This window comes from Antedon mediterranea, chromosome 9, assembly GCF_964355755.1.
Source record: "Antedon mediterranea chromosome 9, ecAntMedi1.1, whole genome shotgun sequence".
Classification (NCBI taxonomy): domain Eukaryota; kingdom Metazoa; phylum Echinodermata; class Crinoidea; order Comatulida; family Antedonidae; genus Antedon; species Antedon mediterranea.
In genome coordinates, this window is record NC_092678.1 from 6492180 (window position 1) to 6513702 (window position 21523).

At 34.8% G+C, this 21523-nt stretch overlaps 1 protein-coding gene across 2 annotated transcripts in view; it reads left to right on the forward strand.

Moving 5' to 3' along the window:
* Positions 1-21523, forward strand: part of LOC140059480 (E3 ubiquitin-protein ligase PDZRN3-like) — a 160880-nt gene that overhangs the window by 20737 nt on the left and 118620 nt on the right. For both annotated transcript variants that reach the window (XM_072105408.1, XM_072105409.1), the window contains exon 3: positions 1855-1953. In XM_072105408.1, coding sequence (XP_071961509.1) covers positions 1855-1953 — 99 coding nt within the window. The remainder of the gene's footprint in view (positions 1-1854; positions 1954-21523) is intronic.

A 21523-nucleotide genomic window follows, 5' to 3' on the forward strand; every position in this document is an offset into this window, starting at 1 on the left:
AAAACCACGAGGAAAACACACATCGTATGCGACGGTATCTGACCCGGGGTCACAACTGTCAATCAAATAACCGTTATTTCGTGTTGCAGCTAAGAATTGCTCAGCGATAACCGGTTAAACGGCGTTCTAACACCGATTTAAATTGGTGTTTTTAACCGGTTATTTTGCGCTGCCTTTTAACCGGTTACCACAAATTTGTCCTGTTTCTGCTGCCAAGAAAATGGAGTTAATTTATTCACACCGATTTTAATTTATTCACACCGATTTTAACCGGTTATTTTTATGCAGCAGAAATAGGCCCTACGTGTACATTCATGTTCCATTGATACATCCATTGAGACGGATTTAAGAGTATGTATATTCCATATCACTACAGTCGTAGAATAAACACAGTCTGGCTTTATAAATGTTGGCACCTTCATGTGTTGGTATTTTGTGGTCACCATAGATCATTTTTATGTTGAAGTTTTTACCATGACATTAAACCTTGTCTATGTGGTGGAATGTAGCAAATGTCATTCTCAAAATAGTCATGTCATAATATATAAAAGAACATATAATGAATAATGTTATTTTGTGGAAAACAAATTTAATGTAATGTTTTCCTGTGTATGTTTACAGTACTTGATTTTCTAAGATAGTAGAAAGAGGCACTGTACGATTGTTTTATATTGCTGTATGATAAGAATATACCGTATATTTCGGTGTATAAGTCGCACTTTTGACACGCAAATTTGACCTCCAAATTAAGGGTGCGTCTTATACACCGAACATAAATGCCTCACCACACAGATTGTACATAGGCCTAGGCCTAGGCTATCGTCACCTCGTTTGCTAGGCCTGAGTAGGCTAGGCCTAGCTACAGTAACTAACTAACGTAATGTTATACTAAATATGATGAAAAGATTTGTTCATTATGGCGCTCCGATAAAATTTCATTTGTAAACGTTTACGTCGTACGATTGGAATAGTATTTATTTATACAGTAGTTATACGCACGATCGCCGTACCCCAAGCGCAAGCCCTTCTTTTGGTGGCCACATGGTGTACGGTATTCGACTAGTATATTCTCCAGGTGATTATAGCATGGACCTAGCGTACACACTTCTCGGATACATAGATACTAATCGAATACGATTGTCCGTGAAAACGTGCCCCCTCTCGAAATGATCGAGCGAGGCTAGCCCACACACGTGCGTGTTACACACACGGTCATGCACTCGATGTTGCGGCGAAACTCATGAATAACGAGTTAGAAAGAACTTGTTGAGGCTGGGCGCGGCCGAGCCTAGGTAAGAAAAAAACCTAAATAAAGGACGCCGTTGTAGATATAATAAAATATATTATCACAATAATATTGATTACAATTTAAAAAAACATTGTTTTGATGAAATATAAGGTGCGTCTTATACATCGACGATATAAAAAATACCGATATTTTACTCTCAGTTGGGGGTGCGTCTTATACACAGGTGCGACTTATACACCGAAATATACGGTATATATAACAGATTTATTAACGCATTTTGGAAGAATATTATTGCTTTTAGGAAAAAGCGAATTAAAAAAAAAATTGATCTTAAAAATAACCTCAATTGGTTTCCATCTTGATAAAAAAAGCAATTTTCTTTTGGTCTAACTTTGACCTCACCTCAAAAGGTCGCTTACCACTGCAACCACCAAAATTGAATGGCAAATTTAACTGCAGATTACCGAATTGATTGAGATGAGATGTACACGTGTACAATAAAACCCCTATTACGTGGGCATCTCCAGGACCCAATAAAGTGTCCACTTAATAGAGCTGTCCCGTATGTTGCTTTATTTCATTGCTGTATTCCTGTTATTTTGTAGGCTGAAGGTGGAATCACAGATGGAATTATTGTCTCAAGAGTCACGGAAAGTGGACCGGCGGAACAAGCAGAACTGAAAATACATGATAGGATCATTAAGGTTAGTTTTGGTGGATGTCTGCGTTGCGTATGTTAAATGTTTCTATGACCTTTCTGGTGGTCCGATGGTTTATAACACGTCCTATATGTAATAAATGCATCATCTGATGTGTGTGCAGGATGGCATAGCTGGTTACCTCATAACATTTCCTAAAATTGGAAAGTGTTGAAATATATTGTGAAATATTAAAAAAAACTTGTTTGTAATCTCAGAAATTACTTACTAATAGAATAGAAAAGTTATGATCTATAAAATTATAATTTTTTATTTAGTTGAATTATTAATGCTATAAATACTTTTTCCTCAGTAGGAAATTTCACCATCTTTCTAAATTTATACCAGAAGTTTGCAATTAGAAAACATGTTAGCAATGCAAGAATGTTCTTAGTTTATTTAAATCGGGTCATTGCAGAAATTCTTGCTTGTTCTGCAGCTGAACAGAAATTCCACATAAGCTATTTTAGCACCTCAGAGTATTTAAGCCAACTTTTGTAGGCTCTTGTGGATGTCCACAGACTTTCTAAATGGTGAGGAGTGACAGTCGAAATTGCAATTAAGATTGGGTTGAGTCTGCTTGAGATTCTTATACAGTATGCCTAGCTTTATTTAATTTGAAAATATTGACAGACTATTACTAAATGTAATAATATCAGAACCAAGTTGAATAATTTGTCTATGTTGATTTGAATGTTGAAAGCTTAGGCCATTCAAACGGGAGAGATTATGGCCAGAGCAGAGCAGTTATAAATGGTTCACAATACAGTTTTCGATTGTACATAAATTATTTACCAGCTTACCACGCTGCACAAAATTCTCAAAAAGTGAAGGGGAAAAAAGCTGTGTAATAGCAAAGAACTTATAACACAAGAATCTCCTGTTCTTCAATTTGCATTCAAAACACAGTATCTGAAGTACAGGGTTAAAAGGTCAAACTGGGCGACGCCATTTCACAGCATGGAGCAGCGCCCCCTCCAAACTAGGAAGTCAATTACTCTACCCCCCTAGAGTATTAGCAGATCCCCTCTATAATTTTGACTTTCTAATTTGATGCGGGCGCCCTACTCCTCAGTCAATTACTCTATCCCCCCTAGAGCATTAGTAGATCCCCTCTATGATTTTGACTTTCTAATTTGATGCGGGCGCCCTACTCCATGGCTCATAATGGCGCCACCCATAGCTCTATTCTATCCCACAATGCCTTTCGAAATTGTTACGCGCTTTGGACGAACAGGAGATTCTTGTGTTATAAGTTCTTTGGTAATAGTACCTTCAATCATGTGAAAAATAATGTATAGCATGTGATAGAAATTAACCAATGACTTAGCAAGAATATGTGTGTTATAGTAAACTACATTTTATACTCTTTAAACATGTTTGCAACACTCTCAGTCTATTTCAGTGACTGCCTCATAACAAAGCATAGTACATTAAACAGTTACTGCACTAACAGTTACTGCAGTAATTGCAGTAAAATAATTATAACATGATCCCTAAATATAACACATTCTCAAATGTGTCTATTGAAAAAAAAAAAGACCTAAGTCATAAATCAAATTTAAAGCAGTCTGAGATAGCAGTTATGATGAACTGTGTTATAATGAGATTTTTACTATTAAATTATAATAGACGACCTCATGGGACACTTGAACTGTCTGCACTGGAAATTAAGTGTTAAAAAGAATGCGCACTCAAAGATGTTCGTTTACTATTAGCATTTTAGGCGTCTATGTATTTCTTTCTATAAAGTTTTAGTCTTAAAAATCTATTAGAAATTGTATGTTTTTCAGTATAAAAAATTATGTTAATAATGAGAGGGCTGATTTCTTCATGATTGGTTTGCAACAGCTGACAAGTTTGGTTTGGGTTAGTTAAATGCCTGGAGGTCAAGGTATTAGTGAGATACTCCCTGTAGGCCTACAGTAGCAGTTCTTCATTCTCTACTACTGCTGTAGGTCTACCAAGATTCAGTTGTTATTTGTGTGTGTGTGTGTGTGTGTGTGTGTAGATAGAATATCCCACATTCAACTTTGTAAAAAATAATTCTAAAATGCTTTCAGTTTAGTTGACTAGCTTTTACATTTGGTCCAAATCAAACATGAACCAACAACAGTTTAAGGAGGAGAAGAAAGGAGGAGATTACCTGATTTTTGAGAGTTTTGAATTGGTCTTTTTATTAATGTACTGTGTGAATAAAACAACAAAGTAAAACAATTTAATTGACTTAACTTTAAAGTGGTATTAATTTAAATGACAAAGTTACAGTTACTAAAACAGAATCAAATGTCTAAATTCATATCAACCATGAAGGGCAATGTGATTTCCTTGACAACCATGCTACCCTAGCATTAACTGTAGATTAAGTGAATAATAATAATAAATTAAATTTATAAAGCGCTTCAAATTGACAGAAACAAACTTTAAGCGCTGTACATGAAAATAACATAAACATCAGCTTAATATAAAACAATCAATACCACCAATTTAAAAATTACACAATAAAAAAAGACAAAAATATATACAACTGAGAACAGTTTTAAACACACCATTGCACATGAGACATAATGCTGCACCATCTCAAAATATCTTAAATGAGTTAATACTGTGATAACTAGTATTAAATAAATAAGTTTTCAAGTCTTTTTTAAATGAGGTAATGTTGGAGGGTGGGAAAGTAAGAGGAATAAGGAGTAGAGGAATCCAGACTCCGTACCCCTCCTCCCTAAATCCTAGTAGGCTGACTTAAGTATGTGAAGCCTTCATTTGTACTGTACAACCCATCCTCGTCGCCAATGTTATATCTTGTGTCTATTTATTGCATCTTTCATTGTGTACAACGTATACATACAGATTACCAACCATGTGGTTATATCGATCTCCCTTAACCCATTAGTCTCCCAATCCAGACACTACATCAAATTTACTAGGTGATATCTTGCCAGGTAAGCCACACTTATAGACTACCATTCCAACATGAGGGGTTTTTGAGATTTTGAAAGGTAACCAAAGTTTTCAATGTTTTGTTTAAATTACTGATTTAGTAACCTTAATACCATGTACACAATACTCGAGTCTTTGTCATTACCGCTCTTTTTATTACTGTCTGCACGCAATGTATTATTACCACTTCGTATCTGTTTAATAACAGCTTCAGAAATTTACTTAAATTCTTTAGTAAATACTGTCTCTTCACTTTTTTCCACTGTATTGTCATTTTTAATCCACTAAAACAACTAAAGTTCATTGAGAAGTTTGTAAAATTGTTATGCAATAATTAGATTTGACATTGGACATGTCTTTAGTCACAATTATCTGAATAGGATGGACAAAGTAGTGATCATACTACTTTGTGAGTGTATAAAAGAGCTTTATTCCCTTGAAGGCTAGGGGAGGAGTGACTATTTACATGAAGGCTGAAGAAGAAGAGTAGCGTTTGAAAGTCTTTAATAAAGAAAAATCGTTTGTTAATTCTGAATGAATTTTCCACAACCCCATCACCAGTAGTAAAGAAAACAACATGTTTACAACAATAAACACAAACCCATAATTGATTAAACTTTACACAAATAGGAAGCTTGATCCAAGCAGCGGTCTGGAGTGTGACAGGATCCAGAATCAACGTATCAATCAATAGAGTTGGCTAGTCTCGTGTTTAGAGTAGTTACAACTTTGAACCCAATACTAGTGAGTGCAATATATAAAGACAGCTTTAGTATTTGCTGATGTCTCTCCAGTTTACTGTTTTACAATTTTGCCATTCTCCTAAGCTTCTGAAGCTAAATTTAAGCTTGATTCCCACTATGATGCAACTAAAGGATGTTCGCACAATGCAAGTTTGGACATTCCATTGCGATTTGTACATAGGTCCTTGTGTTGCATCCTAGTGGGAACAAGCTTTAGTTAAGGCCTCTATTTCCACAATTGTGATCCAATAAAGTATGATCAATACTTAATATTAACCATCATGAGTTAAAACAGTCAATTTGTGAACTTGCCGCTAAAGGCTTTAATTAGACTGACTGCTTGCTATATATATGATTTCTAAATAAATTTAAACTACCTCAAATTATCAAGCATTAATAATTCTGTAACCTAATCTATAATTCACTTCACTCTGTCGGGTCTGATCAAAAACCGAAAAATTGATCAAACGTATCCAGTTTCTATGTACAGGTTTTATGTTACGAGGGACAACATAGGGGAGGAGTTGTTCTTACGGTTAAATCGCCAATTCATAATCGATGCTGAAAAGTTACAAAGTGATCATTAAATAGACGCTTTTTCAAAATTGTTATTCAAGTAAAAGATTGAAAACAATAATCGGTATTTGCGAGATGAAATGATGATCTGTCTTTACACGCTTTATGCGAATTGCCCGCCCCTGTTGTTCTTCGTTATTGTCTTTTGATCAAGGAAGCCGCTATGAAATTGACAGGAACCGTGAAGAATAAAACCTCTTTTCTACATACCATCTCAAGCACACTGTGGATTTCCCAAGCGTGAAAATGGTACAAGTCGGAGATCTTTTGTAGTGGCCGCAATTATGATTTAATATTTTCTGCTTGAGTCGTTTAATTTATGCAACATTGTTACTATTTGTTTTCGCAACCTCTCAAGGAAAATCTGCTTTTTTAAGTTGCTGAAGCGCAGCTGTGCAAAGCCGAATCTAAATCTGTAAAGCAGGCAGAAAAACAGTTAATTAATGAGTGTCGGTTAGGTTGTCTCCCAGAGGGAGGTTTATTAATCGGTCGTTGCATGAACTATTAATGTAAAATAGTTATTACTGTTTCATAGCCTGTCTATTATATTCCATTAGACATTATTATTGAATTATATTATGTATTATTTATGTAAAATTTAAGCAAATTAAATTGACAATATACATATTAATGTTCAATAATAGATCTCCTCTTAAAGGGACATGTTCTCCATTTGGAATCCCAAAAGTCTCCTCTTAAGCGTGGTTCCCACTAGAACGCAACGCAATGTAACGCAGCGATGCAAAGAGTGTTGTATTGCATAATCACAAGTGGGAACCGATGATGCACTAGTGCTGCAAACATCGTAGGTTTGATTTCACGCAGGCGGGGGCAAACACAATTTATGGAAGGGCATTTTCTTACGTTGCGTAGACTGCGTTACGTTGAGTGGGAACCACGCTTTATAGGGGTTGACCTTAAGTTTTACTATATTGTACATTGTAGATTATAGAACACCTATAATTAAGGGAACATCTTCAGGACCCAACAAAGTAAAGGGTAAAATATGTTCTGAGGATATGACTTTTAAAGCTTGGTTCCCACAAGAGAGTGACGTATAGGGATACTATGTTGAGTGTCCCTTTAGAGTTTTACTGTAGTTTGATAGTAAAATTGAGGTTACAATATAATATGATATTGTTATCAGCCTCAATCATAAATTCATTTTAATATGTATTCATACTTTTGTACTTCAACAAAAATGATGTTATGCTTCATTGAAAATGTCCATAAAGTAATATTCAGTGAGCGGCATTATCAAAGATGTGAATTGGTGAGCTTACTAACTTACCCACACTTAAATGACACGATATAACAAGTACAAGAGAATTCTTGTGTTACCCTAAAAGCCCTATTTAGATAACACAAAGAAAAACATTAATTATAAGGTTACGAGGGATATGAAAGCAAGCGGGTGTTTTTCAAGAAAGCAGGAATACCGCTTGTATTGTGCGTTACCTTTGACGCATACTGTTTTTCTACATGCAAAACATGTACACCTTGTTTGTGTTTCTTTACCGCGATTGTTCCAAAGTCACAGCTTGGAAAATCAGGCTTACTGTGGCAAAATTGTTTTGTTTGCAATTTAAATGTTTGCTTCTATTCAAAGGTTCTTTTAGGCTTCAAAGGCCGCCTATTTGAGGTGGATTTAAGACACTTTAAACAATGAGGTTATATTGTTGACCAACTTTCCGTGTTTGATAACCTTTCTGAATTACAGCGTATAATACAGTTGAACCCCTCTTTTAAGACACCCTTTTTCAGAGGACATCTCTTTTCAGAGGCACTTTTTAACGTTAAGCGAACAAGGAAAAATAGGTTACTTTACTATATTAAGGGGGACACCTTAAGTTAGGGGCTCATAAAAGTGTCATTTTAATAGGGTGTCTACTGTATACTCTTTACTTGTACAGTATATGCGAATGTTCACATGGCTACTAACCATTACCGTTGTCAAATTTAGCTGCCTGTTCACACACGCATTCACTATATAACCATTATTTATACTGATGTTATAGTATGGTAGGAAAGGGGGCTTACCATGGATTACTATGATTTATTATTTTTTAACATGGATTTTTCTAATCCTGCTTATTAATTATCAAATTTTGATGTTCTCAAGATGAATATTGTCCTATGGAGTCTCTTTGGGGCCATGTTGATGGGAATCTTGAATGTAGTAGGAATACAATGAACTATATACTGAATGCGTTTTGTACCAGGGTTTTAATTTATGTGAAGCAGACATATCTGAGTGGTTACCTCAGTCACCTAAATGGAGCGTAATTTAGCAGATACAATCTATACATTGTGCATTAGATGGCTTTATGTCTTTTTGCCTAATAAATAAATCAACAACTTCCATCCGCCTAATAAAGGAATGTAGCATAATTAATTTAGTTTGCCTTTTGTGTGTAGAAATGTGAGTAGATCAATTTATAAAAAAGGTTTGACATTAATTTTCAGATTTTCTTTTATTTTATCATCTCTTCCATCATACAGTACTTGAAAGTCAAATACAGTAATAAGAGTATTTAACGGCGATCAAAAGCTTCATTTGATTAATTACTACAGTACTAATGATTGAAATGATGCATCATTAACTTTTGTTATGGCCCATCACGTCTCTGTCTTACCCCCAGGCTATGTCTAATTGAGTGAATGGGCGTGGGTTGTAACTGCCAACTGATCATTAGCTTTGTTAAAGATATTACAGAGTTGCTTTGATTGCCATTCTCGCAGATCTACAATAACCTTATTGTCATTTTAATAAGATTTATCTATTTTTATTTCAGGTAAAATAAACAAAATATGGTTTTTTGATTAATAAAACACCTGATTGTTTAAATATAAATGTTTATATAAAAAACGAAGAATATCTTTATATACAAAATACAGGCCATGACCAGGACAAAGAGAATTCATTATCTCTTGGCTTTCACTGTCTTGTTTACTTTAATCGCAAATTCTTAATTCACTACCTACGGAATAGATGGTAATTATTCTTGCTTATCTTAACCGAATTTTGCAATTCTGTGTCGATCGACGTAGTAATTAGCTCACAATTTTCGTGTGTACTACATCTCCAAGTTGATAGCCATGCTCATCTCCGTTTATGAATGGCCTAGAAAATGTTTCAATCAGCCGCGTTGCAAATCATTCCGATACTCATTCAGCAAACAGATGTCGCGTAATTTCATTCTATGAATCATCGTCGTAAAAACGATCGCGGGATCATTCGGATTGAGGGCATGAATCAATGTAGTGAACTAAACGTTTACGGATAATAACCAATAATTTGACTCGTCCGTTGGCGGAACAATTAAATTTGAGAATATGGATCTTAATTGGTATATCCCAGAGGCACGATGCACAGCTATAATTTATTAGTAGTGATAAACTTAACATTCGCAGCTAATTATTAATGCCGTGAGCTGTCTGTTAATTTCCCTTTCACTTTCATGTTAAGAAACATAAAAGTTTATTGGTTAACATAGGCCACCTCCCAGAAGATTGCAAATGTCACAAAGAAAAAAAAAATTCTAAAGGACTACTATTACTGCAAGATTTATTAACAAAATATTACATTGAAATTACTTCAGAGTGAAAGGCACATAAAGGCATCCTTTGTTTGCACACACCCTTTGGTTGGAGAGACACGCCCTTTGGTTAGAGAGAAATGCCCTTTGGTTGGCGATATACTCTACGTCTTTTGTTTGGAGAGATATTGTACGCCCTTTGGTTGGAGAGATACGCCCTTTGATTGGAGATATACGCCCTTTGGTTAGGCAGACGCGCCCTTTGGTTAGACAGAAACGCCCTTTGGTTAGACAGAAACGCCCTTTGGTTGAAGAGACACACCCTTTGGTTGGAGAGATACATCCTTTGGTTGAAGAGACACACCCTTTGGTTGGAGAGATACATCCTTTGGTTGGAGAGACACATTCTTTGGTTGGAGAGACACATCCTTTGGTTGGACAGACACGCCCTTTAGTTGAAGAGACATGCCCTTTGTTTGAATAGACACACCCTTTGGTTGGAGAGACACACCCTTTGGGGTTAGTAATCAATGACAACTATTTGATTTCATTTCAATTATTTTAAAAACTACAAGAATTTATTATATTTCTATTTTCCTGTTTCATGTTAGTATATCCATAAATCAATTAAGATAATATCTTTTTAAAAATTGTTATCAAAATAATCTGAGATCACTTATCTTGGTTTGGTGCTTTTAAAAAATCAGAAAAAATCAATAAATGAATTTCAATATTGTTTGACTCATCTTCAATGAATTTTAAATTGACTGAATCATGCACAAAAATATGACAAGATTCACGGACAAGTGTGAGACCAGACACTTTGAGATGTGACTTTGAACGCAAATGTCGCGCTCCAGTGAATCGTCTCAAACCAAGCAACACAATGTTATTCTTTACTGACCTTGAGAGATGCCGGTGATCCGTTCCCTTATCGCGATGATAAATCTTATTGTTACGTAAAAAGGTGATTGCAATCATTGAGGCGTTTAATGAATTGCTATTTATGTAATATATAGTAAATCACCTGATTAGTCACATGATTAGACGTAATATGCAAGATTAGAATCATTTTAGTACGACAAAGCTTGTTACATTTTGTTGCAGGCATTATGAAATTTGATACCCGTACTACAGTACTTGCACTACAGTAGCGTCTACTGCTGTGAGATTTTAACACTGTGAGATTTTAACACTTTGTGTAAAGGCATTTAAAATCCAATTCCATACTCGTAATACTACTTAAAGTATTATCTATAAATCCAGAATAATTTTTTAATTTATTGTAATCAACTTCAGACTGAACGAGGATTTGAAAACAATTAATATAAATCCTACTTTTAAGCATCTAATATAAAAATATTGATTGAAAAAATCTTATGTATGAATTAGCACATTTAGTAAAATGGAGCTGTGGCTTGGTGGTTAACCTGATTGCCTTCCAATCCCAAAGTCCAGGGTTCAATCCCCTATACTCTGGCACCCTCTAAGCCTCAAATAAGACCTACTGCAGCACCTACAGATCACACACTTTGCACACCATAGAGACCCAATTCTTTTTCGATTTGTGTACCATGTTCTTTATTGTGCAATGTATGTATACAGGACCAACAGCTTTATGTCCCATTTGAAGGACAAGGTTATCTTGCCCAACACAGAGTTTCAAACCCATGCCTGTCATACAACCTGATATCACTTTATATATAGTATTATGTCATATTGTTCATAATGTATGGTTGTGCTATGCTATTTGTTAATTGACCAAATGATTGTGACTTTAGAAATATAATAATATAGAGACCAGCAGGTTAAAGTTTTCCAAGTTAGATAAAAGTTGATTGATCCACTCAAGGACATTTTTACTGTACTTTCAAATGTCTTCACTTCTGTTTTATTTGAAGAAGTTAATTGTTGTACATCAAGGCCATTTCATATAATAAATATTTTTGTGTACTTCCTAATAGTATTTCTATCTCAGTTTCATCAGTTATATTTTATTTAAACAAGTTCTTTGTTATACATTAAGGTCATTCCATTGTTTTTACAACAGATTTTTGTCTATTTCTCAGTATTTTCATCATTTTCACCTCTCATGTGTATTGCTACCTATGGGGTCGTAGATTTGTCAGTATGTTTCTGACATATGATCTTTTGAGAGTAAGCAGTTGTTTCTCAGCACGTCCTTTTCTTTTGAAGTTAAAAAATTGTCTTCATTGTTCTTTGGTTTAACGCCAAACAGGATAAGTGTTTTCAACTTCTTAATGTTTAAATAAATTACTGAAAAGAGATGTGGTCATTCTATAGTGTACAGTAGAAACATATTAAGGGAAAACCCAATCAAGAGGACACCCTTGAGATCTCACACTAGCAAAGTGTTCACTAAATTTAATGGGTATTACATAATAGAGATTTTCTGTGGATAAGGATTAGCTGTAAAAGTAAAAACTTATATTTATCCTTGTTTGTTTCACAGAAAAGTCTCTTTGAAGAAGTTCTACTGTTAAACTGAAGAAGTCTATCTTCTAATATCTTAATAACAATTCAGCACCGATTCCTATTATGGTATTTCATAAGTGTACTTGGCTATGAAATTCTTATTTAAGTTGGCAAAATTTAGGCTCAAATTGTTAAATCTATAGATAGCTAGCCCATTTGGCCTTATTGATTGATAGTGCTACCCATAGGCAAAAATATTCTAGCTGAGTGTTATTCATTCATTTACTCTGATATGTTATAAATACCAAAATTCTATGATATCAATCTATGAATTAAAAGTCAACAGCCTAGACTGCTTTATCCTCTTACCTTTTAATAGACTTGAGGGTGAACATTGCTTATTTTATCTAGGTAATTCTACACGCAAGCCATCAAACCATCTTGAGCAGGCCTAGAACTTTAATAGCTCTTTGCTAAACACTTACCATGTTTGGTCTAGTTTCTGCACTAGCACAACAATGCTCACCTTTGGTTTAAAAATTAAAAATTGTATCATGGGATAATAAATAAAATGAAATAATAATTCTCACAATTAGTTTTATATATATATAATAGAAGTTCATATTTAGCTATGCTATTTCATAAACTACAAATAAAGAACTTTGTGTTTTCATATTCTAACCTATTCTCAATCTTTGTTCAAGTTTCATGAAATTATATATATAAAGTGTACAATCTTAGGGCCTGTTCAGACCTACGGAGTTATGCTTTCGTATTGTACGCGGCGTACAAGTCCATAGGTCTGAACCAGGAAAAGATTAGTGGAAGCCACCTCGTACGACACTGATATTTCGTACGCTACGAAAGCTCAAGGTATGAGTTTAGTGGACGTCGCTTACAATACGAAAGTCACGCATCGATGAATATGACCTAGGTTAGATATCTAGCCAATCAAATTACAATATTCGCCACATCACATCGTGACATGTGCTCCTCATCGTATAGCCAAGCTGATCCATTTGTTGTGATCGGTGAACGTGCGAAAAAATCATACCTTTTGTTTGTTGTTACACTAGGTATACAGTATTATTATTATTAATATTATTATATTAATTAATTTAAAATGTCATCGAAGCGTGCGCATTGGCGAGAAACCGAAGTAAAATACCTTATTTCATTGTGGGGAAGCCCTGAGTTTAGAGATCGGTTGGAAGTGAAAAACTGGCGTAAAAGCACCGGCAACAAGATGTCCGTGTTCAACGAGATGGCGGACACGTTAGCAGATGGGCCATCCTCATAATAAAGAAGGATTTAAATTATATCCAAACGAAATTGAAGGGGTCGTCGTATAAAGCGGCGAAAGACCGAGTAAATAAGTCTGGAGCCGGTGCAAGTACGGGATTTGAACATTTTTCTGCCATTAATGATATTTTAGGCCTAGACCAAATATAAACCCAAACCCCAAAACGATCGGCTGGTTGGTATGCCTAACAACCCATCGATAATTCCGAGCCCAAGTGTTCGGTCTAGGCCTGTAACTCTTACCCCAACCACTACTACTTTTAATAACAACGAAGGTAGGTCTATACGTGCGTTAGAGTTTGGTTAATCGCCAGCGAGTGACATCATATCCGTTTGTAACGCAACTTCGTTGCAATGAATCTGAACACTTTGCTCTTACGACACTCATTAAAATATGACCTTGGCTGTGATACGAAAGCATAACTCCGTAGGTCTGAACATACCCTTATACTAGGTATTCAGTGATTAGGTATTAAATAGATTTGTCACTGGCGTCCATTAAATAAGAATGCTGGCTAATTGCTTTCCAAAGCTGATAATTGTTGGAACACCTGATGTGATAGGCCTTGGTTGATGATATGTTTAAATTGGCCATCCTCTGTAGATTATGAACATTGATGCTATACTGTAGAACGTTTTTCTACTAACAAATAAAGAGAAAGGCTCCTATTCTAAAAATAGAAATAAAAAACATAATAAAGAACATCAAGTTGAAAGTTGGCATGATCTTTGGGCGCGTTTATACAACACGCTATTACACGCATATTCAACGCCTACGAGAAGTGTGTTGTATAACATAAAAGAGATTCCGTGTAATGCGATTTTAATTGCAAAAAAGGCTACTTGGCTGAATCCTAAAATTTTGTAGATTCCCGGTTGCTGTTGGCTTGTTGGACGTGTCCTCAGGGTATTGTTTTGACCTCTCATTAAATGAAAGTAGGTGCTGTGAAATTGTTGACCAAATCTAGTAGATAATTGTGCTTTTTTTGCATCTTTTAACCGATTTAGCAACGCTAATCAAATGTTGGCGTAATTTGGCAAAATGTAGCATAGTTTTATCCTAATTCTAAACATTTTTTTCCCCTAATTTCAAAAGCAGATTTAAAAACTCAATAACTGAATAAACTAAATTTTAAACAAAATCATCCTTTATTAAAATCCTTTATAAAACGTATTAATTCATAATGCATGAGAGTATATACACAATTTAGGATTATGAACTACGGTATAACACGGTATTACTATTTCATGTATAACTGCAAGGTTTTTGTGGGGTTAACCTTGGCCCGTGCAACACGCTAAACATTAAAGACGTGTTCAAATTTAGGGTGTTGTATAAACACAGCCTATGTCTTATACAGTAGTTGCCATACCTTCTTTAATTCGAGTATAGATGATGCACTGGAAATGTTTGGTCGAACCTAAAAGTACCATTTGATATTCATGATTAAAAGTTACAAAGAATACAAATCAAGAAATAACAACTGTAATTAGAAATGTATTCTTATTTTTATTTAATTGCTGGATAACCTTGATTTCTCTTTGTACTTAGAGATGTGAACTAGTTTACCTAAACGTAAATAGTAATAAACATAAATGATGATAATAATTAGACATAATTATTGACAAAGACAATATTCAATTGATTGAACAGTTTAGCGTAGATTAACAAAGAACAATCGAAAGCAATTATCGCTAATAGAAGATAATAGTTTCCAATGCAGATTTGAAAATTGTGAATAAATGCCTCACTTAACCTTCATTACTACACTAAAATACTTGCACTTATGTACCATAGTTCTGTTTCAGTTGTTACACAATATAGACTGGCATCACGCATTTGGTGGGTGCCAATAACAATATACTGCTCGCCCGTCAATATTTAAAGAACTCCAACATTGGTGGCATATCTATCAGTGGGTGAAAGGGCGCTTTCCCTCTGGTGAATGCATGTTTTGGGAAGTCAACACCATCTTTGACTTGCATCTTTTCTGTTTATCTAACAATGCTGCTGTTCCTGCCAAATATGCTTTCTCATCCAAAAATAGCCAACTCTTATAGAGAAATGTCAACATTTTCTAGCCTGTTTATGTTGCATTCAGTAGTAATACTGTTTCTTATCCCAAAATAGCCAGCTCTTTTAGAGAAATGTCAACATTTTCTAGTCTGTTTATGTTGCATTAACAGTAGGCCTACATACATCTAGTTTTGTCCATGGGTAGGGTGGGGGAAAGGATAAGAAGAGCATCTTTCCTAAACTATAGCTTGACATTTTATGTGGAAAGTAAGCATGTGTACCGAACGAAATAATCCCTTAATGATAAACAAATGTAGATGTTATTTTACAAGATATGAACTCTAAGCCTGAGGAGATATCAGTAGCTTTAACAGTTTTCGGTCACTTTCCCGGCACGTCGTTTGACTATTGAGGATGCTAGCTGGAGGGGATAAAGCCTTATCTATTAAAACAGCTTGGTTTGTTCCTAAATATTCACTAATTTCTGTAGCAATTAGTGTAATCACTTGGAAACATTTGGAATGTTTGGATCCATGAGAAGAACATGACCTCTGTCAATGTATACAATCATTGTACATATATATACATATATAAACATACTACAAAGTGATGTCTACATGGGCACAGTTTTAATTTAAGCAATTAATGCAAACAGGTTGCCAAGTAGTTACAGGTGTATGAATATTAATATTACCTGGTTACTTCCCTCTAAAATTAATACTTGTTTAGTATTTGAATGGAATAGGGAAGTATTTTAATTTGATTATTAGGACAGACTGTGTTTGGAACTTATAAACTTAATTAAAGCTAACTAGACTAACTACTGATTAGACTATTAGAACTAAACCGACTGAGTAAAACTAAAATAATGTATTGTATAATTGTGGAATATAGAAAATGTACTGTAGGTTTAATGTTATGTATAGTAAGATGGGGGTGGTGCTATCTAACATGAACATACCATGCTATACCCAGTGGCATATTGGTCTGTCTACATATTATGCATCAGGAATATCTCGAGTTCGACTCATTGCATTGCTGACTGGTTTAGAGTCTCTGTTTTTATTTAAATATTAATTAGTTATATAATTAGTTAGATATAGCTGTATATTTTATTATTATTATCAAGTGTTTATAACGATGAGTAAGCTACTAGATTAAATGCATGGTGGGCCTGTCTGTTTCTTTTTGTATTTTTAGAAGCAAAAACCGAACATTATCTTTTTGAACAGTCGGTGGTTTTGAATTTTCTTCACTGGTGTTTTTGATGTTGATTGAACTGTACAAGTGCAAAATCAGTTTGACAGGCCCACATGAAAGCTATGTACCTGTGAAAGCCACATAGCTTACAAAAGTCTCTTTCCTTTTTTGTAATGTCAAAACTACTTTGCCATCAAAACGTGACAAGCTTCAGTAACCTGTCCAGTGTATGATGTCAAGTAAAAGGCAATGCCCAGGGTTTGAGGTGTTCCTAACCCAGAGGGGTTAAATGACACCGCATGCCTTGTTTCTCTTACCTCTCTTGTCGAACAAGTTGTTCCTCGTCATAGGTTTCTCAGACTGAGATCTCCTACTGTTTTCACACCGGTATTGTATGTTTAATAAATCGACAGATCGATTAGAACTGCCAACGTACGTATAAACTTGAATAGATTCAACACACAGGTGAACGTGTAGTATTTTAAATGTTTACATGCCAAACATACGTGTGTACAAAGCGGTGCTCTGAAAGGATTAGGTCTTTGACTTCACTTATACCACCCCTGGTGGACGAGGAGGGGTTGATGTGTGTGTAAACACTGTATATATTCTCACTCTGGAAGAATGCTATCCCAAGTTAGCACAGTTTCCAATTCAAGGAGAATGAAACCAACAAAAATCGATGTACATCAATTTTAAATTTTTAGTTTACCACAAAAATGTTTAAATTATAATATGAAAACATTACATTTTAGAGAAAAACATGGCACTATCGGTATCAAATTTGAAAAAAAAAATCCAGACATGTCAATCTTGAATCTTGACGATGTGCTGACTTATAAACTTGAAATGTTTACCCATGGAGATTTGTTTACATTTTTGTTTTTACATTAAAATAATAGATATGAATTATTTCCTTCCAATGATCTGAACTATACCATCAAGTTGCGTTATTCCTTGCCAAGTTTTCAAATCAGGTTTATTCAACCCTCTCCTACCATTTAAAATTGACAAGCCCATCAATGACAGCCACAGATCATCATAGAATAATAGATAGAATATTATGCCAATAGCTAAGATTGATCATGTAATATTTACACATAGTGGTCATTGCCCTAAGCTGGTTAATCCCCTTATGATCACTTACAATAATTTTCAGGGTCATGTAAAGTTGTGGTGATTTATTATATCAGAAATTATTTTAGATAACCCAAGTTTTTTTTTCAACCCACAGTATTTCTAGGTATTGGCATAGATAGTAACTTGAAAGGTAAAAGAACTTTTGCTACTTTATAGGTCTTCAGCATTTTGAAATATTGAAGGCGAATGGTCAATAATAATTGTTGATAATATATACTTTTCAAAATTATTTTGTTACATAGGGAGAGGTTCAGGTCTCGCTGACCATGTTTGTGGAGTACAAAAATGATATTTAAGCTGACCAAATTAGTTGCATCAGGTGCTCTGTTGAACTTGCAATATTCTTGATAGGTTTCAGATATATTCAACGTAATGTATACAACCAAGCATATAGTCCCTTTTGAAACTAGAGATCAGCAGTGAAAGTATGGTAAAAATACCAATGTTTGGCCCCTTTGCGGAGAATTAACCTTTATTTAAAAAATTCTGGCTACGGACTTGATAACACACATTTGTTTTAAACAAATTAAAGCACTATAAAGATCACAAGGACAAATTTTTGTTTCATTTTTCATATAGTGGATTAGACCAACTGGTCCCATCCATCATAAATCTCTTACTTGACTTCAGCCTGACTATGCAAAATACCTGCACTCAAGTTTTAAGAGAGACTTTATAAGGCCTAGACAATAACAGGTTTAATGTTAACCTTTTTGTCCAGAAATTTTGATTTAATATCTGAAAAAGTGCAGTGACATGGTGAATGATAGAATACAGATAAAGAAGATATAGATGAGGAAAAAGAGGAAAGTAAGACAAAGCAGAAACGAAAGCAGAAAGAAAATAGAAAGGATAGGTTAAACAGAACAAGTTCAAAAGTAAAAGAGGAAACACAAGACAAAAACAGAAAAAGTACAGAGAAGAAAAACAGAAAGGTCAGAGGTGAAAGAGAAAGAACAGAAAGTAAAAACAGAAAGGACAGAGAAGAAAAACAGAAATTTCAAAGGAGAAAGAAATTACAGAAAGGTCAGAGATAAAAGAGAAAGGACAGAGAAGAAAAACAGATAAAGGTCAGAGGTAAAAAAGAAAGGACAGAGAAGAAAAACAGAGAAAGGTCAGAGGTAAAAGAGAAAGGACAGAGAAGAAAAACAGAGAAAGGTCAGAGGTAAAAGAGAAAGGACAGAGAAGAAAAACAGAGAAAGGTCAGAAGAAAAGAGAAAGAGAAAGCACAGAAGAAAAACAGATAAAGCTCAGAAGAGAAGTGAAGAGAAAGGACAGAGAAGAAAACAGGGAAAGGTCCAAACAGAAGAGAAAGAAAGAGAAAGGACAGAGAAGAAAAACAGATAAAGGTCAGAGGTAAAAGAGAAATAGAAAGGACAGAATAAAAACAGATAAAGCTCAGAAGAGAAGTGAAGAGAAAGGACAGAGAAGAAAACAGAGAAAGGTCCAAACAGAAGAGAAAGAAAGAGAAAGGACAGAGAAGAAAAACAGATAAAGGTCAGAGGTAAAAGAGAAAGGTCAAAGGAGAAATAGAAAAGGCAGGGAGAATTAATTGGGGGCATTCTGTAAAATGGTAGTAGATAAGGTACAGAAGTAGAAGTAAGAAAAGGAAAGAAAGAACATTAAAACTATAGGTTCTTCAAAATATAGCATAGAATTGTTTTCATTTATTTAAAACAAATCTCAGCATAAATTGCCAATTTATCCTAATTGCCAAAACCAAGCTGGGAGTCCAATATAGAAAATTGCCAGGAAATCCCTGCTATTTGATTTAATTTGAATAAATGTATTCTTAATCTTTTGCCAGTCTCTGGAGAAGGTTCTCTCATTAAATGTAATTGGACAGAGAATGATAAATGTAAACTTTGGGTATGTCTGAAATATTGCTGGATTGAACTTTCATGTTGGTGTTTGTAAAAGTGTATGTTTTTGTAAAGAAACAACAAGTTTGTAAGTTGGTGCATTGAAGTTACAATCATGTTAAGTTACAATACTTGAAATATAAATCAAAAGATGTTACTTGAACTAGGAAATAATTTAAACTTTAAAGAAGGTTACTTGGCAGATTTATTTTGATGTTGCAGAAGTCATCTATTTCAGGCAAAGAAAAACAAAATTGAGTGGTTCCAAGAATATTGGGTTGTTTACACCTAAAATAGAACTTGGGCCAGCACCAAATCATCTGTCATAAGTAGAAATGGGATCTTAGCAGGAGTATAAGGCCCTGTTCAGACCCATGGCGTTAGACCGTTTTAGCGTACGACGCTAAAAGAATGTGTGTCTGAACAGTTGGGGATTAGCGTACAACGCGTCGTACAACGGTTGTAGCGTTGTAGTGGAAAACGGTTGATAGTACCGTTTTAGCGTACGACGCTACTGTAAGTCAACGTTGTATCCAATCAGAACGTTTCCTGTTATGACGCGATACAAGGTTTGACCTAGGCTGACATCTTGTATCGTCAATGTGTGAGATGGATTTCAATAACAAAAAGGCCAGAATAAATAAGGCCTAACTACACTACAAATACAACTGTTACAAAGGCTACAAACTACTATCAACTGATTACCATTATATTTTCTAACAAATGACATAAATACATGCACCTTGTATTTAAACAGGGACTACGATCCCATACGCTTTTAGGCCTAGCCTAGCTAGGCCTAGAGTCGATCATTCACATATTTCATTCAAGCTAAAAACTAGCGTGGGACATCAAGTCACTCATTCATACAAGGCAGACTAGACTGGACAAGTTTAATGCTGAAAACTAACCCCCTAACTCCTAAAAAATTCAGTAAACAAACAAGGGGAGCTGTGTCCCTTTTATTAGCAAGTTAAGGGTTATTTTCAACCGACTGGAACAAAGAATATATATCTTTGACTGGACTGGATAGACTAATCACAATCAATTTTTTCTTCATCATTAGAAGGCCTGCTTTATTTTCGTAACACAAGAACCTGGGGAAAATGTTTTTAACACAAAATAAAACAATAGAAACAGAAATTTGGCTTTACTATATTTTTCTTAAATAAATGCTGAGGTATGTTTTATTTACGGCAAATTTTGTCATAATTGTAGGGCTGAGATCTAGGCCTATATACAGTGGAAATAATGATGAAAACACGTGGGTAAGAGCACATGAATATGCAACTAGAAACAACCTGAATGACGTACTTCCGTTGTAACGATAATCGTACGCTATGGGTCTGAACACCTCGTTTTTTTCTCTGCGGTTTGTAACGTGACCTTGCTAGTAACGTTGTACGCTAAAACGGTCTAACGCCATGGGTCTGAACAGGGCCTAAATGGGATTTTAGCAGGAGTGTAAATGGGACCTTAGCAGGCGTATAAATGGGATTTTAGCAGGAGTATAAATGGGATTTTAGCAGAAGCTTGTGTGCCATTTTATGTTTATGTTCAGTAGTCCAATTGGAAGATAACTTGTGATTTTTACACAATGTTATCGTAAATCAAGAACAAATCTTCAGTACTGGTAGCTATGCTCAAAACATATGGTGGCACATTTAATGTTGTGTCATTGACTTTGTGTTATTTGCAGAACGATGTCAAGAAATAACAACTGCTAATAATCTTGAAAATAGACAATCTCATTAGTATGTCATATTAAGGCTTACTTTTATGGGTAAATTTTTATGCTGTTGACATTTGTAAAATCAT